General features: G+C 59.6%; 2 protein-coding genes across 3 annotated transcripts; one reads left to right on the forward strand and one right to left on the reverse strand.

Moving 5' to 3' along the window:
* The first annotated feature begins 6,754 nt into the window (after positions 1–6,754).
* Positions 6,755–20,121, forward strand: LPIN3 (lipin 3). The gene is made up of 19 exons (XM_082671650.1): positions 6,755–6,955; positions 8,065–8,160; positions 9,103–9,368; positions 9,574–9,657; positions 10,185–10,305; positions 10,473–10,815; positions 11,697–11,796; positions 11,937–12,097; positions 12,500–12,593; positions 12,664–12,733; positions 14,354–14,446; positions 14,523–14,569; positions 15,304–15,442; positions 16,416–16,564; positions 16,757–16,843; positions 17,274–17,426; positions 17,646–17,760; positions 17,849–17,952; positions 18,139–20,121. Exons 1-19 carry the CDS (start codon positions 6,770–6,772, stop codon positions 18,281–18,283), a joined length of 2,553 nt encoding a protein of 850 aa, XP_082527776.1. The 5' UTR covers positions 6,755–6,769; the 3' UTR covers positions 18,284–20,121.
* Positions 20,122–20,126: 5 nt separating this feature from the next.
* Positions 20,127–25,243, reverse strand: EMILIN3 (elastin microfibril interfacer 3; the record flags this gene model as incomplete). Of its 2 annotated transcripts, none has more annotated exons than XM_082671651.1 (4): positions 20,127–22,013; positions 22,276–22,499; positions 23,661–23,783; positions 25,062–25,243. In XM_082671651.1, 4 exons carry the CDS (start codon positions 25,226–25,228, stop codon positions 20,227–20,229), a joined length of 2,301 nt encoding a protein of 766 aa, XP_082527777.1. In that variant the 3' UTR covers positions 20,127–20,226. The 2 variants fall into 2 exon arrangements, with proteins under 2 accessions (XP_082527777.1, XP_082527778.1); XM_082671652.1 differs by having other exon boundaries at positions 20,127–21,854; positions 25,062–25,228.
* Positions 25,244–25,804: the final 561 nt, after the last annotated feature.

Below are 25,804 nucleotides of genomic sequence, written 5' to 3' on the forward strand. Positions count from 1 at the left end.
TTTTAGTATAAGTATGTCCCAAATATTGCATGGGACATACTTACACTAAAAAATATTTTGTTATTTATCTGAAATTGAAAATTAACTGGGCATCCTTTATTTTTATTTGCTAAATTTGACCATCTTGGCCAGACCTCAACTGCCTGCCGCCCAACCTACGAGTCTGCCTCCTGCAGGGAGCCCGTGCAGGTTCCTTTGCTTCCCTTCCCACCTTCAACGGGGCCACCAGGAGTGGTTGAGGAGACACTCCTGCAGCCAGTCTTGCTACCCATGACAAGTGGCCACAGCTGCAGGCCTGGGTGAATGTGTCCTCCCACTTCATGCCAGGTTCACCCAGCAAGAAAGCAGTGGGGAGCAATAAATAATCATTGGGTCTGAGACTTAAAGAACATATGGCCACCAAGTTCTATGAAGAAGGCAGTGCCGCCTACACTGATGGGTTACTCAAAAAACAGTGGTGTAAGCCCCTCTGCCCTGCCCACAACCGGTGAGGGAGAGGAGAAAATTGCCTCTATCCTTAACACCAGAAATGGGCATACGCAAGCGCTCATGCTGCTTGCACGCTCCAAGGACGCCTTGGAAATGGTGATGTAAACCGCAGGCTAGAACAGGGTGGTCCCTGCCTCGTACATTTCAGTTGGGTGTCAGGACAAGTCATACTAGAGGCTGCCTGTCTTCCCCACCACCATAAGCATCAAATCCCAGATGATTCATTGTTCTGGAAACAAGCCTGTCGGAAATCCAATTTCTGCAACAACCTTTATGTCAACTTTTTTTTTTCTAAGAAGGAACAATGAAAACAATGTGTACTCCATTTTTTTTTAATGTGATAAACATTGTTGAACACCTAGTGTTTGCCCTGCGCTGTGTGCAGCCTTTTATTTAGCTCTGTAGTTCTCAGCCTTGCTGCACATTACAATCACCTGGAGAGTTTTTTTTTTTTTTTTAATTTCCACACCCCAGGCATCAGTATTTGCCAAGGGCATAGTGACTTCAGTGTGCACCCAAGGTTGAGAACCACTGATTTACTTCATCCTGTTTAATCCCCACAATACAATCCTGCAAGGTAGATTTTGTCTCCATCTTGCAGATGAGGAAATTGAGCCTCAAAGAGGTAGCATTACTGTGGCATCTGTAGCCATAACCCCTGATCTGTCCTTCCTTCCCTCCCAGCCTCCCTTGAAGGATTCCTGATGTTTCCAGTTTTTCACTGCTGAATATAGTAGCTATATACAATGCTTCCACAGACATGTTTGTGGCATGGCTCTGCCCTCTGGCCACCTTAAAATAGCTTTGCTCCCGTCCCATCAGAGCTCTTCTGAGATACCAGCCAGACAGCCTGGTTTCAGGACTGACACCAAATGACTTTTGCTAAAGCAAGGACAACTGAGGCCAGTCACTTCCAGACAGGTCGTGTCATCTTGAGTCAGAACAAGAGCGGACACTTCTCACTCCCCCCCGCCCAGTACTTTCTAAGCCTGACTCTGCCATTGTGCCCCACCCCTCCGAGCTTTTCCTGGGTTCCCGCCCTCTTTATAGCAAACTCCCTCACCTCCTGACCTTTCTCGGAGCATCTTCTTAGCAGGGGCCATCCTCACAGGTTGTGGGAGACGTCTTTGGTACAGGACAAGCCACCAACCACAGATCCAAAGGATAAAACCATTCCCTGGCCCAAGCCTCGATCCTTCAAATCTTCGCGCAACCCGGGCTTACCTGTTTCCCTCGTGGCGCCTGCCGGCGGAGAGGATGCGCAACTGGGCGAGAAGGCTGGTCATCGCCTGTCCTCTGCTGGCCAGTGGAGGTATTGACCCCGCTTCCGCTCCACCAGGGCATCAACTGGATGGAATGGAGAGTGGGCATTTATTGAGCTCCTGCTGTATGTCAGGACTGAACTGGACACGGGGGTGTAAGGATGAACGAGACCTGTTCTCACGGAATTCAAATTCAGAGAGGCTGACAATAATCAAATAGTTATTCAAGCGAATATGAAATTACAGCTGTGGGCTCTGTGAGTGTATAATACGAGGGTCCGGTCCAGCCTTGGGGCGGGGGGAGTCAAAGCTGCCCCCGAGAGGGGACTTTTGAGCGCCAGGTGCCTCACAAAGTCATTTCAGGTAATCTCGAAAATCCTGCAAGGTGGCTACCCCCTTTGACAAAGTAGAAAAGTGGGGTCAGATTGGGGAAAGAATTTACCAAAGTCACACAGCGAGCTAGGAGCAAAGCCAGGAAGGTTTAGGTCGGCTCGATTGGAAAGTCTCTGCTTCTCCGCCGCTCCTGGAGGTGGGGCTGGTGGCGGGCAACTGGGACTTTCCTTCGGGGAACGCTAGAGCGCGGGGCAGGACGGGCTGGAGCTGGAGTGGGCGGAGCCTGGAGCCTGGCCTCGCCCCGCACTCCATAAGGTGAAAGGACGCCCTTGGGCGTGGGGACTGGGCGGGGGCGGGGTCTCTTTGGGAGGTGGAGTCTAGACGGATTGGGACTTGCAGAGGCCGCCCTTGGCTCGTGGAAGGGGCGGAACCGGGATCTCACCCACTCCTAGAGGAGCCGGAAGTGCCTAGTGAGTGCGGGGCCGAAGACACCTGCTGATCTGTGCACTCAGGTAGAAGCGGCAGCTCCGGGGCCCGGAGTCCAGTGGGCAGCTCCTCAGGTAGGGCCCAACTAGAGCCAGAGATGAGGTATCCCTCCCCTGCCCCACCCTGCCCCGCCCATCTGTCCGGCCATCTGACCCTCATTCCTTCCTGTTCCCGGGCCTGAGGGGCCGGCTTCACTTCATCCCTCTCCCCGATCCAGGGGCTGCGGGCCCCCGCGGACATCCAGAATGTGGGATCGGGAGAGAGTGAGATGTAAAAACCTCTCAGGGGAAAGTTTCACCCCAACTTCACTCCAGACTAACTGTGTCACCTTGGGGAAGACCCCCACCCTCTCTGGTACTGAGTGTCCTCAGTTGCAAAACAGGGTCTGACCCTTGCCCACCTGCCCTGAGACTGGGCAGGTCAGATGAAGTAGTTGCGAAGGCTACTGGGGATCCTGGGTGGAGCTGCCTCCCTTCCAGGGCGATAGCAGTGCTGATTCTCCTGCTGCGTCTGGTCCTACACGGAGAGCCACATCCCCACCCCTCCCTGAATCTGGGAGCCCAGAAAGGCTGAGGGCTGACAACCAGGGCAGCTTGTTCTGGCTTTCCTGTGGTGGGATTGCGTGCAGGCCTGGGAGGCATGTGGATGTTCCCAGAGTAGGCTCTGAGGCCAGGGCACCTCTTGAGGCCCTCCTGGAGCAAAGAGCGGGGCCACCATCATGCAGGGCCTTGAATGCCAAGTTAAGAAGTCTAAACTCTCAACTCAGGGCAGGGGCAGTGCATTGGAGTCTGACCTGTCGTGCCCTCAGGACCAGCCCGGGTGAGTGGGGCTGTCACGATTCCAGACACAGTGCTGCTGCTATAGGTGGCGCGGGTGGGCGTTTACTTCATGCTACTGCTTTACACGGGTCACGCCATGAATCCCTCATGCACCCCCATGTTACCCCATTCCAGAGGCCGAAAATGAGGCTCAGAGAGGTGAAGTGATTTGCACAGGGTCACAACTAGTGTCAGGGAGGGGAATTAGAATCCAGACAGTCTCATGCCTTAACCACGGTGCCTGCTATCACCCAGGATCTGGGCATTGGTCATAAAGCCTTGACCTAGGCACCTGGAGGAGAAAGGAGGGGTCAGATGAGCAGGAAATTGGGGAAGAGGACTCAGAGGGCTTGGGAGGGAGGGGTACCCATGAGTCCTGAGAGGAATTCAGCTGACCAGGTTCCCCAGGGGAAGACGAAGTGTTTGATTTTAGCCATGTTAGTTTGGGGGTGAAGGGTGGTATAGGGGAGCCAAGAGGAGCTCTCCTCCATCGGGAGCAGACCAAGGAGGCAGAGCTGGTCCTGGGGGCAGGAGATGCCTTCAGGGATGGGTGCAGGTAGTGGAGAGGAGCCCGGGGCTTGGCTCACAGGAGTCCCCCTCCCTCTCCACAATGCTAAGCAGGCAGAGATGGGGGCATCCACTCGTGGGGCGGGAGGAACAAGGAGAGGAATGACTTCTAGGCTCCCATGACATTAGAGCTGAGAAGGTCTAAGAAATCCAGGTCTCGTTTCATAGAAGGGCAAACTGAGGCCAGCAAGTTACTTGCCCTAGAGTACTCCATGGGTGGATCAGAGTAGGACCCAGGTGCCCCCAGGTGCCCCCTTTGCCACTCAGCTCTTTCTGCTATTTCAGTGGCTCTCAACTGTGGGCAATTTTGTCCAGCAGGGGACATTTGACAAAGTTTAGAGACAATCTGGTTGTCACAGCTGGAGGTAGGGTGCTCCCTGGCATCTAGTGGGTAGACTAGGAATGCTGCTAAACATCTTACAACACTCCCGCCAACCCTGCAACAAAGAATGATCCAGGGCTTCCCTGGTGGTGCAGTGGTCGAGAGTCCGCCTGCCGATGCAGGGGACACCGGTTCGTGCCCCGGTCCGGGAAGATCCCACATGCCGCGGAGCGGCTGGGCCCGTGAGCCATGGCCGCTGAGCCTGCGTGTCCGGAGCCTGTGCTCCGCAACGGGAGAGGCCACAGCAGTGAGAGGCCCGCGTACCGCACACACAAAAAAGAATGATCCAGCCCCAAGCAGCAGGGGTGGCGAAGTTGAGAAGCTCAGTAGTAGGTGGAGCCGAGCCTGTCTCCTCTGCCCCCTCCCCATCCACCCACCCACTGCCTGCTCTTTGGCTCTCCGCAGAGCAGATAGCTCAGACTTGGGCTGCTAGCTGGGCAGAACTTTGCCCCCACTCCCGGTGTGCCCCTCCCATGCGTGCTTCTTTATATTCCTGGAAGCTTCTGGAGTCTTCTCTGCTTTTCCTGGGCACAGTGGTCTAGAGCCCTGCCTATCACATGTCTCTTCTTGTCAGTCGGTCTGTCTCCCCAGACCCATATTCAGACTTTGGTGTTAGGGACAGAGAAACCAAAGTGGGAGTTTTCACCTATCACATAGCAGGTGCCTTGCAGATAAAAGATGTATTCAATTTGAGTGACGTTTTCGGGGTCCAAAGCGTTTCATTTTTTATCCCAAATTTTCACTTTAGCAAATCTCACAGGACCTTATGTTTGTGAAGCTCTCCGTTTCTAACCAGCTCCCAGGTGATGCTGGGCCCTGGACCACATTTTGAGTGGCGAGGCATTACAGGGCTGTGCAGAAGTGGGCTGGAGGCTGGGCGGCCCTCTCTGCAGACAATGGTGGTGTGGTTTGGGGACCATGGAGGGGAAGGAACCATGGTATGGAATCAGGAAACCAGGATATGAGTCATCACTCCCTCCCTCCATCTATGGCCTATTAGCTTCATAAGGTTTGGATAAGTCACTTGACTTTCGGACGCGCAGGCTCAGCGGCCATGGCTCACGGGCCCAGCCGCTCCGCGGCATGTGGGATCTTCCCGGACCGGGGCACGAACCCGCGTCCCCTGCATTGGCAGGCGGACTCTCAACCACTGTGCCACCAGGGAAGCCCCCACTTGACTTTTTTGAAGGGTGATCTTGCATGGCAGGCAGAGCTCCAGGGGTTCTAATGCAAGGTCAGAGGGAAATGCCCTGTGGAGCTGGGATGGTTTGGGGTCCTGGCAGCCAGAAGGGCCTAGGCCACTGGCGAGGCCAGCAGGGAAGGGGCGACGAGCTGAAGCTGGCAGGGCGGGCACCATGCCAGGGTAGAGGTGGCTCTGCCTGTTGTGGGAGCGCTGGAGGGACCGGCCTGGCTGGGGGAAGAAGGAGCAGCTTTGGTGGGCCAGGAGCCAGCCCAAGGCCTGAATGTGGGTCTGAGGAGTAGGGGTTGGGGGCTGAGAACTATGTCCTAGAGACACTGGGGTCAGGTTGTGGCCATGGACGGGCTTCCCACATATCCCAGGGAGACTGGGAAGAATTTTGGAGTTTGAGCCTTACATTTTGTAGTTTGGGCCCAGCTAGAGGGGGTGCCCTACTGCAAGCATCTGAGAACTGGGCAGAGCCTTAGGTACCTGAGGTACCCCCACCCCGGCCCCCCACAAATTAGCCACAATAGCCCAGCAAGGTCCCTTCCAACTTCTAGGACCAGGAGGCAGCAAGACAGCTGAACCCATTTCTCAGATGGAAAAACTGAGGCTCCCTCCTCCCCACTTCCTGGAAGGAGATCAGCCTTCAGGACTGTCACCTGTTACCCAGCAGGGCCCTGGGCCTGATCTGTCATGAGGCTGCCCCTTATTGCCCCTCAGGGAGGGGTGCCTGTCCCCACAGTTGGGGCCATCCCAGTGGTTCACACCGAGGGCTCTGCAATCACACAGGCCTGTATGTGAACCCTGGCTCCTGACTAGTGGCCGTGGGCAAGTCACTCCACCTCTCTGAGCCTGGGCTGGCTTGTCTATAAACAGGTATGATGAAACCTGCTCGGCCAGCCTGGCAGGTTGTTGTAAAGATGAAATGAGCTGCGGTCATTATCATTACTCATGGCATTTAGAGGCTCACAGCGCCCCGGATGGCCTTACCCGGTGCCCTGATTTGACAGATGTGGGCAGCAGCCCTTGGAGAAGGGAGGTGGCCGTCCAAGAGCCCCACGGCCGGTGGGGATTAGAGCCCACGTCTTCAGGCGCACCTCCCACCCCATCACTGCTGCCCATCTGCAGAGGTGCCCCGAGGGCCACACGCTGTAAGCCTGGGGTCCCAGGGGTCAGGCTGCGGAGCCCCGTACGGAGGCCGGTGGGTCAGGCCTTGGTCCCAGCACCACCTCCCTTTACCAGCACAGCCATGAACTACGTGGGGCAGCTGGCAGAGACTGTGTTTGGGAAGGGGCTGTACCGGGGCCTGAACCCGGCCACGCTGAGCGGGGGCATCGATGTGCTGGTGGTGAGGCAGGCGGACGGCTCCTTCCGGTGCTCGCCCTTCCACGTGCGCTTCGGCAAGCTGGGCGTCCTGTGCTCGCGGGAGAAGGTGGTGAGTGATGGCGGTAGAGGGACCTCTGCAGGGCGCACTCAGGAAGCCGGGGTAGTCACTACAGTCCCAGGACACGAACCAAACCTCCCTGGGGCAGGGATGTGTCCTCTGGACAGGCTTCCCTTCTTTTGTATTTTCTTGGAAGGTTTTGGGTTGGTTTGGGGGTTTTGGTCCAGGAGGGCCCTTATTTTCCCCTGGAAGCAGCACAGCGGGGCAGCCTTCTGTACTGGGGCCATCAGACCTGGCTTCAGCTTCCTGAGACCTTACCTGTGTATTCCTGGTAAGTCACCTCACCTGAACAAATTGATACACTCTCATTACCTGGTGATTAAATAAGAGGTGATAACACTGTCCCAGGGCGAGGCATGGGGCTGATACTCAAAAATTACCTCCTCACTCTTAGGAAACCGGCACCGTCTTCATGGGGCTCAGGTGAACGTGACAGATTTTTGTTAGCACTGAGTTCTGGTTCTGGTTTGGTGGGCCCAAACCCTCTTCACACTGGGGTGACTGTGAATCTTCCAGAATCCTAATGGGAGAGTGTAACCTTGAGGGAGACAGTATAGCTAAGTGGTTAAGAGCTTGCGTTGTGGATTCAGACCTTCTGGGTTCATAGTAATTCCCAGAGAATTACTTAACCCCTCTGAGCCTCAGTTTCCTCATCTATAAAGTGGGGATAATGATGGGAGGTACTGCCAGGGGTTGCTGTGAAGATTAAATAAGATGGTCTATGTAACATACTGGACGAAGTGCCCAGGAAAGTGTCATTCTTACTGTTGTTCATGTTACCCACAAATGTTCGGGCACTCTTCTGCGGGTTGGGGACACACAGGGACAAGATTGGATCGTGTTCTTGTTCTTATGGGCTGTGGGAGAGAGAGGAACACAGAAACCAAGGCATAAACAAGAATACTGAGATGGTGAGCAGAGACCCTCAGAGTGGGGAGCAGGGGGCTCCCCGAGGTCTGGGGGGAGAGAGTTCCAGAAAGTGCAGTGCTCTGGGGCAGGAGGGAGCCTGTGTCTCCAGGACCAGCTGGGAGTCCAGAGGACTGAAGCATGGGAGTAAGATCCGACGGTGGGGAGCCCCATCCCACCACACCCCATTACAGGTAGACATCGAGATCAATGGGGAGCCAGTGGACTTGCACATGAAGCTGGGGGACAGCGGGGAGGCCTTCTTCATCCAGGAGCTGGAGAGCGATGTGGTAAGTGCCTCTGGGCCTGCCTGGCCCTGTCTCTTCACTAGTGCTCCCTCCAGGCGGGGCCTGGGGATTTGTCACCGTCCCCACCGTGGGGAGGACCCCATCGGCGAGGGTCTGAGGCAGGGGCGTCAGGACGTGCTGGTGGACCCTGGGGAGGGATGGGGGCAGGAAGGGCTGGCGCTTTTTGGGGGAAGTTTTCTCAGAAGAGGACACTTGAGCTGGGCCCCTGAAAGGGGAAAAGGAAGCCCTCCCTGGCCAGCCTGGAGAGGAGGAGGGTGCCGAGCAATGGCCGGGACTGGAAAGCATAAGATGGCTTGTTGTAGATCTGGTGCCGGCTCGGGGCAGCTGGCACATGGAAGTGTGGGAGCGGGGGAGGACCAGAGGGGTGTTTGCAGAAGGGAGGCAGGGCCCAGCAGAAGCCAGTAGAGGTGTTTAAAGTTTTGACAAACTTAATAATTGAGCCCCTACTCTACTGTAGGCCAGAAACAGCAGTAGACCTGGATGAGGGGTGACCCCTGCCAAAAAAGAAGGTTCCCAGACTAACTTGGGAGACAGACATGTAAACAACAGATGAAAGAACCATTTGGTTATTGCAGCGAAGGGGGTTGGAACTGAGGCTGAAAAAAGTCAGGGCAAGCTTCCTGGAGGAGGTGACACCTGGCTGAGTCTTAAAAGGGGAAGTAGGTGTCTGCTGTGGTAGATGTGGGCAGGGGAGATGAGAGGCTGATGCCCAGGTTTCTGTCTGGACTGTGTGGTTGCCGTGGGCTGCCAGAAGTGTAGGCACCCCTGGGATTGGGGCCGCTTTATCTCTGTTAGGGAACGTTGAGGCCAGCAACAGTTACAAGGCCATGCTACCACTGGCTCTGTCCAGCCTCCAGGCCTGTTTTCCTGCCCCCTGCCCCCAAGCTGCAGACCCCTCAGCCCTGCCCCCGATCTGCTCCACAGGAAGACATGCCTCCCCACCTGTGCACATCACCCATCCCTTGGGGGGGCCTGTCTGGGTTCCCTTCGGACTCCCACCTGGGCACAGCCAGAGAGCCTGAGGCCAGCATCGCGGGCACAGCCTCCACGGGGTGGAAGAAGAAGCGTCGCAGGAGGAAACCCAGGCAGAAGGAGGACACGGTGGCAGCCGATTCTAGTTCGGAGGAGCTGGAGGCAGGCACTAGGAGTGAGCGATCCCTGCTGGAAAAGCCGAGGCCGGAGCCCCCGGGGTATGTAGGGGGTTGAGGGTGTAGGAATGCCACTTGGGGTTCAAGCACAGTGTCCTCTGCTGATGCTGTGTGACCCTGGGCTAGGTCCTTGACCTCTCTGGCCTTTAGTTGCTTTGCTTCATCAAGCCCCTGATGTCCAGGCTTCCATGCCCTGCCCAGGTTGCCTGTCCTATCACTGACGATTTATTTCCCTGTGGTCCCGCAGCAGTGTCCAGCCAGAAGGAGAGGCCTCATCGCAGCCGAAAGACATCTACCCCTACTCCGATGGGGAGCGGCCCCCCCAGGCCAGGTGAGAGTCCAGGTGGGCTACAGGCCGAGACTCAAAGCCAAGGTCTCAGAGGGCTCTCCACTTACATTTTTCTGATGAATAATGACATAGAACATATTTATTGTGTTTACCAGCCATTTGTGTGTCTTTTCAGTAAAGTGTTGACGTTCAAGTCTTTTGCCCGTTTTTTTTGTTGTGGTAGAACACACATAACATAAAATTTACCATTTGAAAGGGCATAATTCAGTGGCATTTAGTATGTTCACAATGTCGTACAACCATCACCCCTTATCCAATTCCACAACTTTTTCGTCACCCTTAGTGGAAACCCTACACCCGTTGAGAAGTCACAGCCTTGCCCATTGTTTCGTTTTGTTTTGGTTTTTCTACTGGATTGCCTTCTTATTGTTGATTTATAGGAGTTCCTTATACATTCTGGATCCAACACAGGCATAAATACGTGTTGCAGAAAAAATTTTCCCAGGCCAAGGAGGGCGGCAGGGGGTGGCAGGCTGGCCTGGGGGCCTCTGAGTTCTTGCTTCCTGCAGCCTCTCAACGGGTGGGCTAACATCCCCCAAGAGTGACTCGGAGCTGGAGCTGCGGACCCCCGAACCCATCCCCCTGAGAGCTGAGTCCCACATGCAGTGGGCCTGGGGGAGGCTGCCTAAGGTTAGTTCCCCTGTGTCAACCCTCCATCCTTACCTTTCAGCGGCTCCGTGGCCCCTGCGGGTCAGGACTGGAGTGACTTGAGACTTGGGCCACCTCCCTGAGGCCTTTTGGGGTGTGGGAGGCAGGCCCTGTACCGCCCCTGTCTTCCCGCATTTGTTTGCTCGAAGGTGGGCAAAGCTCAGTGGCCCGCGTCCTCAGTGGTCCCTGATGGCAGCTCCAAGACAGCCTCTCCACCTCAGGGGGCGCCCAGCACCCCCTCTGCCTCTGTGGTTGGCGTGGACCCTTCGGGAATTCCAATCCTGCAAACAGGGCCTGGCACCCACCTTCTTCACGCTGACACGGAGGTGCCTGCTCTGGTGGGTCCCCCTCTCCAGCCCCCTGAGAGAGAGGAAACCAAGACTCAGAGTTCCGGGGATGTGGGCCTCCCTCCTCCCTCTGAGTCGTGGAGCTGGGCTGCTTTGGAGGCCCCCGCTTGCCCAGGGCAGCCGGAGGGGATCTCCAGGAGGAAAGGTGAGTGATAGCTGGACCCCTCCCACTGCTTCCCTGGCCTCACGTTATCCCCTGGGTGGACTCTGGAATTTCAAGCATGTTTGAGCACCTACTGTGTTCCGAGCACTGTTTCTGGCCCCGGCCCTCATGGGACTCACAGTCCAGAGGGGTAGACAGATGACAGACGCATAACAGGAGGAGCATGATGTTGGGGGGGCGGGACGCAGGACAGAATCATTGGTTGGGACGGGGGCCAGGGATGGCCTCTCTGCGCGGGTGATGCCTGAGCTGAGACGTGGGCCATAAAGATCCAGCCGAGTGAGGACCAGGGGAAGAGAATTCTAGGCAGAGAGAACATCAAGGCCATGAGGAGGGAGAGAGGTTTCATGTCTAGGAACTGAGGCAGCTGGTGTGTCCTGAGCGAGGCCAGGGAGAGGGTTGGGAGGGGAAGCTGGCACCTGTGCTATCCAGTTGGGTAGTTACTGGCTATATGTGGCTATTTTAAATTAAATTTAAATTAATTAAAATTAAATAACACTTGCAGGACTTCCCTGGCGGTCCAGTGGTTAAGACTCTGTACCTCCACTGCAAGGGGTGCGGTGCGATCCCTTGCTGGGGAACTAAGATCCCATATGCCACACGGCATGGCGAAAAGAAAAAAAAGAATTAAGTAACACTTAAAATTCTATTTTTCCATCACACCACATTTTAAGTATGCCCAGTAGCCTTCTGTGGCCAGCAGCTACCCTACTGGACAGTGCAGACATAGGACTTTTCTAGCATTGCAGAAAGTTCTACTGGACAGTGCCACCTTAAGGCGTTCAAAGGTAGGGGGACGCACACTGATCACAACACTAGTCCTCACGGGTTAGGTCTACATATGTCCCCTCCTCTGCTCTCAGGCTCCCTGAAGAGAAGCCAGCACCTGGGCCCCAGTGAAATCTACCTGGATGACTTGCCCTCCCTGGATTCTGAGAACGCAGCCCTTTACTTCCCCCAGAGGTGCCTGGGTTCTGGACGCCAGGGTGTCCTGGGATTGGGGCCTGTGGGGCTAGGAGTCGGCTATCAGGGGCCTGGGAGGGCTCCAGCCCCTCCTCCCAGCCTCCTTGTACTCATGTCACTATTGGCCCCTTTGTCCCCAGCGACTGTGGGCTGGGGGCCAGGAAGTGGAGTGAAGCCGGAAGCCAAAAGTCTCTGGGGGACTGCAACCCTGAGCGGGAGCCAGAGCCCACTCGGGACACAGCGGACACAGTAGTGCTGTCCCTCTCGGGGGGGCTGGCTGACAGCGGAGACATCTCTGTGGGTATGCTCAACTGTGGCCCCCCACCCCTCCAAGGACTGTCACTGAGCCCAGGGGACGGGAGAAGAGAGGGAAGACGCCGGGGTGGGGGGGTAGAAGAGGTGTGCACGACTCTGGGGTTTGTGGAGCTCACCCTCGGCCAGCAAGCGCTGGGCATCTCCAAGACCCCGTGAAGCAAATGCTAAGTCATGCTAGGCTGTGACTTATCCTGTGAATCCAGGATGGCAAGTGCCTGGGGTGGGACCATCAGGTGTCAAAACCCCAGGTAGCAAGGAGCCCTGCTAGGTCGAAGACCCAAGTTGCAGGAGGCCTGAGCAGCAGAGGCGGGGCAGCCGGGAGGGGCGGGGGCAACGGGTCACGTGGGATGTGCTGGCCTCACCCCTCGCTCTCTGTCTCTGTGCCCAGAGAAGTTCAACCAGCACATCGTCTCCTACCAGGACCTCGCCCAAAACCCCGGCCTCCTGGACGACCCGAACCTGGTGGTGAAGATCAACGAGAAGTGGGTATCGGGACTGGGCCGCTGGATCGCCCCGCCCTCCACGGCCCTAACACCCTATCTGTCTCTCCAGGCATTATAACTGGGCTGTAGCTGCCTCCATGATCCTCTCCCTGCAAGCTTTCCAGAAGAACTTGCCCAAGGTAATGGTTATAGCACCCCTGGGCCTCCTGGGGGACGTGGCCATAGCCTTGGGGTCGGGGGCCCTTGGCAAGGAAGTGGAGGGTGGGCAGAGATGGGCCTGGGGCTGCAGGACCCACTCTGAGAGAAGAGACCCAGGTCCTCTGAAGCCTTGCCCCAGGCCGTATGGACGAAGCACCCCCCGCTTCCCTGGTTTCCTGACATGGCTGAATCCATTTGGATTGGATTTAGACTTGACTTCCAAGGAATTCAGGACAAACCAGAGGCGACAGGGACACGCCTTCAACAGGAGGTTTTGGGATCTGCGAGACGGTCTCGGGAGATGGAGGTCCTACCCCTCACTTTCCTCTGAGACCCTCTGCAGGCTGGGCTGCAGGGGCTTGCTTTATCAGCACACAGTCGTTGAGTACCTACTGTGTGCCGGGCCCAGACTGGGGACAGTCGTGCCCTCATAGGAGGACAGTTAATCAAAGACTCAGCCAAATGAATATAAAATTCAACTGGGAAGGAGAGGCCTGGGGTGCTTTGAGAGCCTCCAACAGGGGGTTTGCTGAGCAAGCGCCCACCGGGTAGAGGTCTGAAGGATGAGTAGGCAAGGGGTGGGGAACAGCATGTGCAGGTGCTCAGAGGTGGGAAGGACCAGCCTCTATAGTCCCTCCCAGAACCTCTATCCTGTGCAGGGCTGGCCTGCCTGTGCACCTGCCCCTTCTGCACCTCTGGGAGCCACCCAGTGCCCCACCCTGGTCTGGCCCATCATTACTGGCTTGGCTTGCCCAAAGAACATCACTCACCTGATGTTGACAGCTGGTGCCTCCCTTTGGTGAAGCTCAGCTCTATCCTCTGGCTGGTTCTGGGTTTGAGCAAGGACCCAGAGCTTGTGGGAAGAGAGAGGGTCCCCCCATGCTTGGCTTTCCTCACCTTACCCAGAGAGACCCATCACCTAGGGGAAAACTCTCCCAGCCTGTTCCCAGCCCCAGTGGACACCCTGGCTGTTTTCCTCGACTTGGGTTCTCCATTCTGTGTTTGCAGGAAGCTGATACGTCTCCTAGGCGGGCCTGGGCCCTCCCTGGATTTATCTAGCACAAATCTAATCAGAATTTTTCGCAGGGTCATGTTGTCCCCACCAGACAATGACGGTAACAAGCAGAGAGGGAGGCTGTTCGCGGGATAGATCACTGACCTTAGGAATTGCCCATGTTGGTCTTGGAGGTTGAGGGTGGTACTGACTAGAGACTGTGCCTGCCACCAGTTGGTGGCATCATGCAGGGAGACCCAGATCTTGAGAGTCTCCCAAAGCGCTGCCTTTAGCTACTGGAATAGGGAGACTGAGCCACAAGGTCTGGAGGCCAGGCCAAGGCTGGGCTAGAGCTGGGGGCGGGGGGGTCAGGGCTGGGGTGGAGTGGAGGCGGGCAGAAGTGGCCCTTGTTCTCCCGTGCGTATCTCCTTGAACCAGTGCTCAGAATCCCAAGATGGGGGTGAGTATGCTTCTTTAGCCTCCAGATGTTGGTAGCACCTTGCTGTAGGGTCAGCCCCAGACTCTGGGCCCATGGGGGCCCCAAGGGCAACGTAAGGTGGGATTTTGTGGTACAGGAAAAAATGCCATGGCCTTCATCTGCCCGCAGAGCACCGTGGACAAGCTGGAGAAGGAAAAGATGCCCCGGAAGGGAGGGCGGTGGTGGTTTTCCTGGCGATGCAGGGACTTTCCGGCCAAGGAGGTGGGTGGTCATGTCCACAGGGCGGGGCCGGCACAGGCAGGAGGCGGGGTTCACTAGATGGATATTCTCCCCACAGTGCAGAGCCCGGAGGGAGAAAACCACAGCGCGGCAGCAGCAGCTGGGGTGAGCTGGATCTCCTGCCTGGGGCTCTGCAGCTGGAGCTCAGCCTGGGAAAGATCACTGTGGGAGCGGCAGTGGAGCCAGAACCCCTCCCCTGCCGTGGCATGTCTTTGTCCCTCTGCAATCACTTCTACACCTCTTCTTTCTCCTGGGACATGTCCCCATGTCACAGATGGGAAAGCCTAGATACACCAAAGTTCTCGCAGCCGGGAAGTGGCAGGGCTGGAATGGGTACCCAGACTCCCGGCCCAGACAAAGGGCTACCATACGAAGGCGGAGAAGGGCTTCCTCTCTCCACCAGGGGCCAGCTGGCCCCAGCTGACCTTGCTTCCTTTTTTCATGTCTGAAGTGACCCAGAATGTCCAAGGCTGGGTGGGGGGTGATCAAGGACGGGCTGACTGCCTCCCACAGCAGGTGGGATTGGCCACGATGCAATTCTAGATTTTTCTGGTGCACATCCCCAAAGCAGGTACCAGCATCCTAGCTGTGGAGAGCGGCCTGGGGCCTGGGCGCCCCGGGTCTCTGCTCCAGCTCTGCAGTCACCGTTCTGGGTGTAGACTACTGGCCTGTATCCTGATGTCTGCTGCCACCCCCAAAATGGGTGGCACCTAAAGGAAGGGGTCCTTAGAGGGGCAGAGACCAGCAGCAGGCTCCTTGCGGCCTGGGTGAGGGGTGGGCATCTACAGGAGTGAAGGCCTTGGCTGGGGGAAGTGGCTCAAGCGCCGGGCGGCCCGCAGGGAGAAGACGGAAGCCCCGAGCAGTGAGGACGATGTCCCTGACAGCCCCATCCTTCTGGAGGCCCCCTCCCCACCCCTCTCGCCTCCAGCCCACACTCCTACCTACAAGAAGTCCCTCCGCCTCTCCTCCAATCAGATTGTAAGTGTGTGCAGGTGTGGGAGTGGCGGGCCTGAGACGACGGTGTTCCCGAGGCCCTCAGGGCCCAGCTGAGGAACGGCTGGTGTTCCGCAAAGCCCCGAATCCATCCCTGTGGCAGCCGCCTGCCGGCCTCTGCTTGAGTCATCTGGGACAGCTTTCTGTGCCGCTTCTTCACGGGCCAGCCCATTCTCTGTTGGATGTTCTCGCTAGAAAAGCCCCCTCTTATGGCATCTTAATATACCTACCTGCGGTGGGCTGGCTGGCTCTGGGCCTGCCTTTGGGAGCTACAGGAACCAAACGGCCCATGACAGCCTCTCCGATTCTGGCAACCCCAGGCCCCCAACTCACACCTCGGAGTAACTGTGGCTCCTGTCATGTCTTCCTCCTGAGTGGAACTCTGTGGTCAGAGAGGTGCCCAGGAGAGTCTGGCGCACCTGGTACAGAGTGGCTGCCCTGTGTGGTTCCCTGGGGCTCACACCCAATTCGGGGTCAGCCAGGTCACAGGCTGTGGCTAAGAACTGCCCTGATCCTTATCTCTGGACCAAGGACAGGGCTAGGTCTCTCTTTGGCGGGGATGTCCCAGGTACCCTAGCCCCAGGCAGGAGGCTGCCTGTGAAGATGCCCACAGGGGCCCCTCTGTGGAGTGGGGTGTCCCTTTGCCCAGAGCAGTGCTGGCCCCAAGGCTGACCTGAGAAACCTGGACGGGGTCATGGGCCAGGCTTGGTCCGGGAGCGTCATCTCAAAGCTCCTGTGCCTGGAGCTCTGCAGGCCCCACCAGCACCTCTCACTTCCTCCTTGAGCCACCTTCTGCCTACATGGCTGTCTCTGCTGAGCTCAGGAAGGTTCTTGAGTTGGGAGGAACAGGAGAAAGAGAGGCCCATGGAGATGGAAGGCCACAGTTCTGGGGGGGTTGGCGGTGGGCGGACAGCGTCCAGCTGCAGCAGCTCACAGTTCCCCCCTTGCCTGGCCTCAGCGGCGCCTGAACCTGCAAGAAGGTGCCAACGAGGTGGTCTTCAGCGTGACCACCCAGTACCAGGGCACCTGCCGCTGTAGGGCCACCATCTACCTGTGGAAATGGGACGACAGGGTGATCATCTCAGACATTGATGGTACCATCACCAAGTGAGACCCGGTCGGCTGTGGAGGGGGAGAGGGAGGGCCTGGGGACTCGCCTCCCTCTGTGCTGGGGGAGGGGGGACAGGGAGAGAGGCCCTCCCCTCCCGATGGGCCATCCTGGGATGGGGGCGGGGCCACACCCACAGAGCAGGAGGGCCACGTGGGGCTGCCTTGGCGTGACCATCACTCTGGGTCTAGGTCGGATGTCCTGGGCCACATTCTGCCCCAGCTGGGGAAAGACTGGACACATCAGGGCATCACTAGTCTCTACCACAAAATCCACCTGTGAGTGCCTGGACTGGGCTGGGGTGGGACCCCAGGGAGGGAGGAATGGCCTGGCCTCAGCCCCGGGAAGCCAGGCTTGGGGACCCACAGGGAAGGAGACCAGGGCAGGTCCCTGGAGTGCTGAGACCTACTGGTCCTCAGTTCTCCCGTGAAAGACTTGTCTCTTGGGGCTGCAGTCGGGCTCTGAGTCTAGCTGCTGGCCTTCCTGCCGTAGGCAAAGCCTACAGACTTGCCCAAGTCCTCACCTATCCTGGTCCACCTGGGCCTCAGGACTCTGCACGCTTCTTCTCCCTCTCAGCCCTGGCTCAGCTCTTAAGTCCCCTCCTTGCAGAGGCTCCAGGGTTGGGCTGAGCTGGCCGAAGCCCAGAAGGCGAGATGGAGATGGCTGGTCTCTTGACGGCTCTGTGCTACCCCTTTGTCCCGCCCCCAGAAATGGGTACAAGTTCCTGTACTGCTCGGCACGGGCCATCGGCATGGCTGACCTCACCAAGGGGTACCTGCAGTGGGTGAGCGAGCGGGGCTGTGGCCTCCCTGAGGGCCCCATCCTGCTGTCTCCCAGCAGCCTCTTCTCTGCCCTGCACAGGTAACCGCCCTGCACAGGTAACCTCCCCATGGGACGTGAGCCCACAGCCCAACAGGGGGTTGCACAGGCCCACTGCCAGCCCTGCACAGCCCAGGCTGGGCCAGCATCAGACCTCGCTCAGGTGTCCACTGGGTCAGACCCTGTCACCAGCACTGTCACCTCACCCTTCCATCATCTGGTCGCTAACCCCTTCCCTGCCCATGGCCCCGACTGCCGCAGGGAGGTGATTGAGAAGAAGCCGGAGGTGTTCAAGATTGCCTGCCTGAGTGACATCCAGCAGCTCTTTCTGCCCCAGAAACAGCCCTTCTATGCCGCCTTTGGGAACAGGCCCAATGTGAGTGTCCCCTCCACGGCGGGGGCGGGGGGCCTGAGCCACCTTCTCCACACCTCCCAGCCCACTGACCCCTCCTTGTCTCCTGTAGGATGTCACTGCCTACCGGCAGGTCGGCCTGCCTACATCCCGCATCTTCACAGTCAACCCCCGAGGAGAGCTCAGCCAGGAGTTCATGAAGAATCACAAGTCCACGTGAGGCCAAACCCTGCCACGTGCCTCCCCAGCCCAGCCTCTCCCTGGGACCCAGTGCCACGCCACCCCTCCCCCGCCAGGGACCCCTCCCCGGCCCAGGGCTCCCGGGAAGGACGCCTCCACCTGCCGTGGTGGGGCTGAAGCCCGGCAGCGGCTGAGCCTCACTCCAGCACCTCCTGCCCGTAGGTACGAACGGCTCGGTGAGGTGGCTGAACTCTTCTTCCCACCTGTGGCCCGTGGCCCCAGCACAGACTTGGCCAGCCCCGAATACAGCAACTTCTGCTACTGGCGGGAGCCACTGGCCCCTGTGGACCTCGACACCTTGGCCTGAACGAGCCCTGGCTGCTCCCCAGGACTGTGTGTCCCAGGGCATGGGGGTTGGAAGTTGGATGCTGCAGGGCCAACCCACTGAAGGGGAGGAGGGGGCTGCGGGCTAGTTGTGGCCTCTCCTGTCCCCTGCCTTTGCCAGCTGAGCCGTGCTCCAGGCCTCAGCATGGCCCTGCCCTGTAGCCATTAAGTGACTGGGTCCTTGCAGCGTTCTCCATACCCTTGATATCTGTCCCTGTCACCCTGGGACCCTGCCTCAACTCCTGATAGGACAGAGACAAGAAGGAAGCCCCTATGAGGTTTGAGACCTGTAAGCCCAGGAAAGGGTTGGTGGCAGCCAACAATCAGGGAAGAAATTTTCCCCCGACCCACTTTGGGGAGCCTGGACCATACCCTCTGAAGCTAGACCCTACATAGCCCTGGCCCCTTCCCATAGCTCTGGAGCCAGACATCACTGCTCTCCCACGCTGGTGCCCTGATTATCTCAGCACATCCCAACCCCAGATACTCTAGGGCCCCCCCAACATCTGGGAAGGGGGGATCCCAGGGCAGTGCCAGGGCTGAGGGGGTGTGGCTCCCACTTGGCCTAGTACATACCCAGCTGCCATCCCTGCCCCTCCTCACACCCCTGCTGAAGACACAGCCCCAAACCCTGCCAGGGCAGGTGCCTGGCCTCCCCCAGCCTTTGCCAGTCATTTCACTGCCCGCACAGCTGCTGAGTGAGCTTCTGCCCAAGGAGCAGGGCTGACACCCCACTGCAGCCTTCCCGCCTACTGCCTTTGGGGAAGAAAACTCCTTTAGACAGGCTAAAAGCTTTAATCCAGGCCTGCCCTCCCCCAACGGCACCAAAGTGGGGGGCAGAACACCAAATGTCAGGAACCCAGAAGGTGGGGCTGCAGGGACCTGCAAAACACCATGGAAGGGCCCGAGCTGCTGTGGGGAAACTGAGGCTGGGAACCTCAGCAGGGATGGGCCTCTGGGGCGTACGCAGGCCAGACGAACGCTTGTGTCCTCATGTTTTCATACCTGAATTTCTCACCACCTTGTGAACATCCGGGCAGGGCTGGGGTTTTCCAAGGATGTTGGAAACTAGGCCTGGAGCCCTTTTCCTCCAGCTGTGGCCTCCTGCGCAGGGTCTGGCCTCATTCAGGCCATGATGTGCATGAGGGCCACCCTTTGGAGAGAGGCCCTAACCTGGGGTGGAGGGAGATTCTCCTCCAAGTGGGAAGGAGAGGATCACGTGGGGACCAGAGTACCCCAAAAACATCTTTGGGGAGGGGAACGAAAAGGATAAATTACAGTGGGAGGCGTCTCCAAACAGATCACTTGGACCCCATCCTTTCCTCCGGGAATCCGCGGCTGCCTAAGCCCTCACCTTGGGAGAGAATCAAAAGGAATAAAGAGAACTCTCCACTGAGTCCTTGTGTTTCCGTTCTGTCCTGAAGGACCCGCAGGGTGGTGGAAACCTCTGGTCCTTAGTTCAGGAACAGCATCCTTGAAGCTGCCAGGTGGGAGGACAGTGCCAGTGGGCACGACCTTCCTAAAGAAACCAAGCCCAGGTGGCTGAGAAGCCTCTAAGGGCTTGGAGCTGCTGTCCACAGGCGAAGGGAGATGCGGAGAGACTGCTGTCCGAGAACGGACCTGAAGGTCTGCGCAGATGCTAACTGGTGTGTCTGCAGAAGAGCAATTTGCAGACCGTGGGTGGTGCAGTCTCTTGGGGCCACCCCGGCCTTCAGGCATGACGTCCTGGCCTTGACCGCAGTCCTGAATTGCCCAGTTGGTGCCTGGGCAGTCAGGTGGAGCCGGACCCACACTGTTCCTTCAAGGCCCTCTGAAATGGCATCCGCGCTGGCCAGGGGAGGCTGGGAGGCACTGCTAGGCAAGGCTGGGCTCTGGGGGAGGGTCCCCAGGGTTGGCGGGATCTGGGGGTTGGCCTGTCCAGCCCACCTAGTCGGCCTGCCCTGCCCGGACCTGCTCGGCCAGCTGGGCCCGGCAGTCCAGCAGGTCATCCCGGAGGCGGGCAATGTCCTTTGCGTGCTGGGCCAGCGTGCGGTTCAGCTGGTCCACGTGGTCCCACAGGCCCTCCCTGGGCCCAAGGGACTCAGCCGCCAAGCTGTCCAGGCCCGCAGCCAGCAGGCCCAGCCTCCCACAGGTACCTTCCACTTGCGCCACCCTCTGGTCAAAGTGACCCACCGCAAGCTGCAGTTCCTGGGCCGTGTCCTGGCAGCGGCTCAGCCTGCCAGCCACACTGGCCACGCCGGCCTTGAGTTGCTCCAGCTGCCCCCGCAGGCTCAGGACCTGCCTGTGTCCGGCCCGAAGCCACGAGCCTTGGCTGCTGACCTGCTCCTGGATGGCGTGGACCTCAGCCTCCACCTTGCGTTCCCGCTCATCCAGGGATGTGTTGGCGGCCAAGAGGGCATCAGAATACTGGCTGACAGAGTCACTGAGGCCCGTGAGCGACTTGCTCACAGAGTTCAGATTGACCTTGAGCAGGGTGATCTCGCCTTGGAGGGAGTTGCCCGCTGCTTCTGCCAGCTGCCCCTGGACCTCAGCCACGGTGCCATTGAGCTTCTGGAGCAGGGCTGCATGGCTGGCCACCTGGCGTAGGAGGGCCTCGCTCCGGCTCTGCCAGGCCTTCACTTCGGCCACGAGATTGTCCAGGATGGCTAGGGTGGTCCTAGGGGTACACGAGGCCTCCAGTGAAACCAGCCGTTGTTCCAGCACCGCCAGCTCCGTCTGCACGAGCGGGCGAGCCGATCTGCCTGCAGGAGCGCTATCGTGGCTCGGCTCCCCAGCCAGCGTCAGCAGGCGTTCCTCCAGCCTCTGCACGCGCTCTTCCAGCATGGTGTGGAAGCCACGCACACCCCAGCCCCCCTCCTGCATCCCCAGACAGCAGCCCCTGGCTCCACCCTCTGTGCTGTTGACGGTCTCCAAGCCCTCCAGCAGCCCATCCACGCCCCCCTCGAGCATGGCAGCAGAGAGCCGTGTGAGGTCATTCCCGTCGGGGGGGCTGTGGCCCCTTTGGGCCTCGGTCACTGCCTGCAGCTTCCTCTCGAGGCTGTCTACGCGGGTACTGATCAAGGCCAGCTGGCCACAGCAGCTGCCCCTGCCAGCCACGCCCAAGCCCTGCAGCCGGGTACCCAGCTGTGAGAGCTCCCGGCGCAGGGCCAGCTCCCGGCCATCCAGGCTCTGGTGCAGCCTCCGGCTGGCCGCCTGGCCCTCCTCGAACTGCTGCCGCACCTCCTGCACCTGTAGGTCGCACGCATTCTGGACACCCTGCAGCTTCTGCTCGAAGCCATCCAGCAGGTTCCCCCAGAGTCGGTGCAGCCGTCGGTCCACATATTCGTCCAGCAGCGCCAGGGAGGTGAGCGGAGATGGGGGGCTCTCCCGCAGCCGCTGCAGGTGAGCCTCATGGCCAAGGGCCAGTCCATGCACCTCGTCCAGCAGTTGCACCTTGGTCCGGAGTGTGTTGCTCACCTCTGTCACCTTGCTCAGGATCTCATCCAGAGGAGGAGTGAGTGGTCCTCCAGCTCTGTCTCTGGGGTTCACAAACCCCTCGGGGATGACCCCAAAGCCCACAGGGGCAGCAGGAGCGTTGGAGCCACCAGTCACCCTGTTGGGGTCTTCGTGGCTGGCCACCAGGCCACTGAGGGTACCATATGCTTGTGCCAGGCGCTGGACATCACCCTCCAGGCGTTCCAGCCGTTCACCAAACAGCCCTGGGCCTTTCCTTCCTGGGAAAGAGGAGGAGAGAACCCCAGGGTCATCACTGGTCTGGCTCTCTCAGCTTGTCCTGTTGCCGGGCCACCCGAGAGGTTTTCTGGTCTGAGCCAGCCTTGCTGGGTATGGTTCCCCCAGCTGTGGGAGGGGGCTCTAGGGGCTCACTCCCACGTCCAACACGAGACGCACCCTCCCCAGCCCTGATCGGGCTCAGCCAGCTTGTGTCAGTCCCCAGAAACCGATCATCTTGGCGAGGGTCTCCATGGGCAGACTCACCGTGGGGGCTGGAGGCTGCTCTGCTAGAAGGAAGGGGCCTGGGGCCTGGGCCCACCTGCCCCGAGGGAACCTGGGGCTCAGGCTCCGGCTGAGGTGGGGCGGCCGCGTGGTCCGTGAGATGCTCGGGGCAGCCTTCTCCAGCGAGGCCGGGGCAGCAACGCCAGGCGAGGTCGGTCACTGTCTTGTAGCCCACCTTGTATTTGGGTCTGAGCACTGTGCGGTACCTGGGCCAGGGGCGGGCAGAGGGCAGGGCTCTGTACCTGTGGGCTGAGGCTCCTGCCTCCTGGCGAGTGACCTTGCCCCCTGGCTGGGGTCCAGGGCCACTCCAGACACTGGCAGAAGGTCTAGATGTCTCCCAGCTTCACTACACCATCAGCATTTTTCCTTCTTCTGTGCTTAAGGTGACAGGCGGTAGGGTGGAAGCAGGCCTGGCAGAGGCTCAGAGATGCGTTAGGGGAGGGGGCAGGTAGAAGCCCTACCCCATCTTGTTTGCTTGGGGAAAGGCTAGTGGGAATTTAGCCTCAAGACTCCCAAGACCACTTGGACACCCTGTGGCTCATACTGCCATCAGAAATTCCACTCTGGCTTTGGGGGTACCTTGAAAACTTTTGACAAAACCCCAGCCTCTCCCTCTGGGTGGATGAGGGGTACAGCACTGGAGCTGGGGCAGGCAGCCCTTCACACTGCCTGGGGGCCACTCCCTACCTGGGGGCCACTTAGTTCTTTCCCCTCCTTCCTGGCCTACTCTGGGAATTCAGCTCTGGTCCTGGAAGCTGGCGGAATGGCACCTCTGATTATGAGCACAGTGGGGAAGGCCCAGGGGTGCAGGGCAGAGCTCACCACGTGTACTCTCTCCCCTGTTCAGCCGTGTACCTGTTTGCCCACTGACACATGGGAATAAACAGGTCTGTTTTCAGACACATGTTTGAACGTCTCCAAGTACATCACACCTGCATGCAACACGTCCTCACAGCCCACCTGTCTGGCTGAAGCCCCAGAAGTCTGGCTTCCCTCCTCTCACCCTTGGCCTGCCTTCTCCACGGTCACCACAACCCTCCCTGGGTCTACCCAGGGATCAACCATTGCTGCTGTTGATCCTCTGCTCTCCCCTGTCCCCAGCCACCCCCCTGTGCCTCTGCTGCTTCTTCCTTGCCTTGCACTGCTTCTCCCCTGGGAGCCCTCCCCTGGGTCCCCTTGGGGGCTCCAACCAAGCCTGACCTGGCCCCCCGCCGGCCCCCTCCAAATGGCCTGTGTTGGGGCAGGGGTAGGCTCTTTGGAGTCCAAGGAGTTACAACCCTCGTGGGGCTGGCTGCTACCCTCAGCTGAAGGCAGGCCTGGGGCTTATGCCCAGGGATCCTGAGTCGGTGGGATGGGGGTGCACTCACGTGACTGTCCCGGGGCAGTTGGGCCCCCATCCACACTGCCGGTACTCAGCCTTTATGTAGTTATCCGCTCCCTCCTGTAGGACACAGGTCACATTCCTGTGTACAATGTAGGCACAGAGGGCCCTGCAGGGGGAAATGGCATCCTTGGAATATCTGGCCTGTGCCAGGCCCACTGAGGCTTCTACTCCTCCCCTCCCCCAGCTGTGGGCCTAGGAAGGAGACCAGACTCCCATCTCTCCTCTGCCCCTTCTTCTTGTTCCTGGTATCCAGGGCCCTTGGCCTGGGGTCCTGCCCCACTGCTGGTCTCTCCAATCCCAGCCTCGCCAGTGGGCTGGTCACTGGGCTAAGTAAGTGCTGTACTGAACCAGGAGCCCAGTGCAGCTGCCTCCCTGCCTGGGGAAGAGGCCCACCCTGGATCCCCCTCAAGAGCCTTGCCACACTCCCCACCCTCCTCCAACTCCTTCACTGGCTCTCAACTCCTCATCTCGGCATTGAAGCTTCTGAGATCCCAACATACTGCCTTTGAGACCACACTTCTCGTCTTTCCTCCCGACTGACTCCCACCCTGTAGTTTTCCCACTCCTGCCTTTGCTTCTGGTTCCTCCCTCTCAGATCACTTTTTGTACCACCTCCTCCAGGAAGCCTGCTCTGATGTGCCCAGGCCTACTGAGTGTCAGCCATGGGCTGGGTACACTCCTCCTATAATACCTCTCAAACTCAGCTAGAGTTCACATTCAGCTAGCACCCCAGGCAGAGGCCCTAACTCACCTGAAGCTACTAAAGACCAGAAGCTGAGGCAGGGGAGGACACAAGGGCTAGGGAGGCTACTGCCTGGCATAAGCCGACCACCTGTGGACTGCTATGGGGCTCTGGAGCCACAACACGGGCCCAGGACCCAGGAGCCCCCACCAGCTCTGCCGCCCATCCACGTTGGGCCTCCCAAAGGGTCGCAGGGGTCCAGGCTGAACATGGGAGGGGTCGAGCCGCCAGGTGCACGGCCTCCATCTCCCACCTGGCGGGGCAGGGGAGAGATGAGAGGCCCTGGCACGGGATGGGGGTGGCCCCGCGTGCTCCATGTCGCGGACCGCCCGCCCTTCCTCCCTCCCTCCCTCCTCTCCCTCCACCTGGTCCACTGCGCCCGGAGTCTGCACACAGAGCAGCTGGAAAATGTTACTTCTCTGGAAAGGTTTCCGCGGGCACTGCCAGTACCCCAGCCGCCGCGCCAGGCCCCCTCGGCTTCTTTTCCTTCGCCAGCCCCGCAGGCCCCCGGACCGTGGGGCGCCCGCCCGGGCAGGGGCTCGTCCTGGGGTGCCCGGGGCCCCCGCGCGCGCCCGGGGCAGGTGGGAGCCTCGCCCGGGCCCATCCCTCCCGCTTCCCGCCCGCGGAGCGGCCCGCGCTTACTTGTGCGGCCCCGGGCGCAGCCGCGGGCGCCATCCCGTCGTGTAGAGGCTGTAGCGGGAGGCACCGGGCGGCGCGGGCCGCGCGAGGAGCGGGGTGCCCTTGGCCTGCGCCCCCGAGAGAAGCGCCGCGACGGCGCACAGCCAGACCGGCAGGCGGCGGCGACCCATCGCGGCCCCCGGGTCTCCACCTGGCCCCGCGCGGGTCCCCGCCGGGTGTGCGCCCGCCCACCCGCCGCTCGCCCGCCCGGGTCCCGCCGCCGGTCGCGGCCCCCGGAGCTCGCTGGCCCGGCCGCCTGGCGCTTCGCGGCGGCTGCGTCCCGCCGAGTGGCCGGCGCTGCTCGCGCCTGGGGCCGCCGAGGGGAGGCGGGAGGCGGGCTCTGCGCTGATTAGCATAAACTTGGGGCCGCGTCGCTCTCCTCCGCCGGCCCCCTCTCCGCCGCCGGCCCCCCGCCCCAGCTCCGAGCTGACGCCCGAGGGGCCGCCCGCGAGCGAGAGGTTAAGAAGAGAGCAGCCCCGGAGTGGCAGGGGCGCAGGCTGTCGCACCCCGGGAGGCCCCCCAAACACACCCATCACCCATCCACCACTGTCTCCCGCGTGCACCCGGGCGAGAAGCAGAGCCAGAACCCTGGGGCCGGCCTGGACGCGGGGCCGTCTAAGAACGCCCACCCGCTGGACACACTGCTCTTAAAAACCCGTGTGCGCCCGGGAACCGCGGCCCAGGGCTCTGAAGCTGAGATGACCGTG

The sequence above is a fragment of the Grampus griseus genome (genome assembly GCF_964374135.1).
Source record: "Grampus griseus genome assembly, chromosome: 14".
Lineage (NCBI taxonomy): Eukaryota > Metazoa > Chordata > Mammalia > Artiodactyla > Delphinidae > Grampus > Grampus griseus.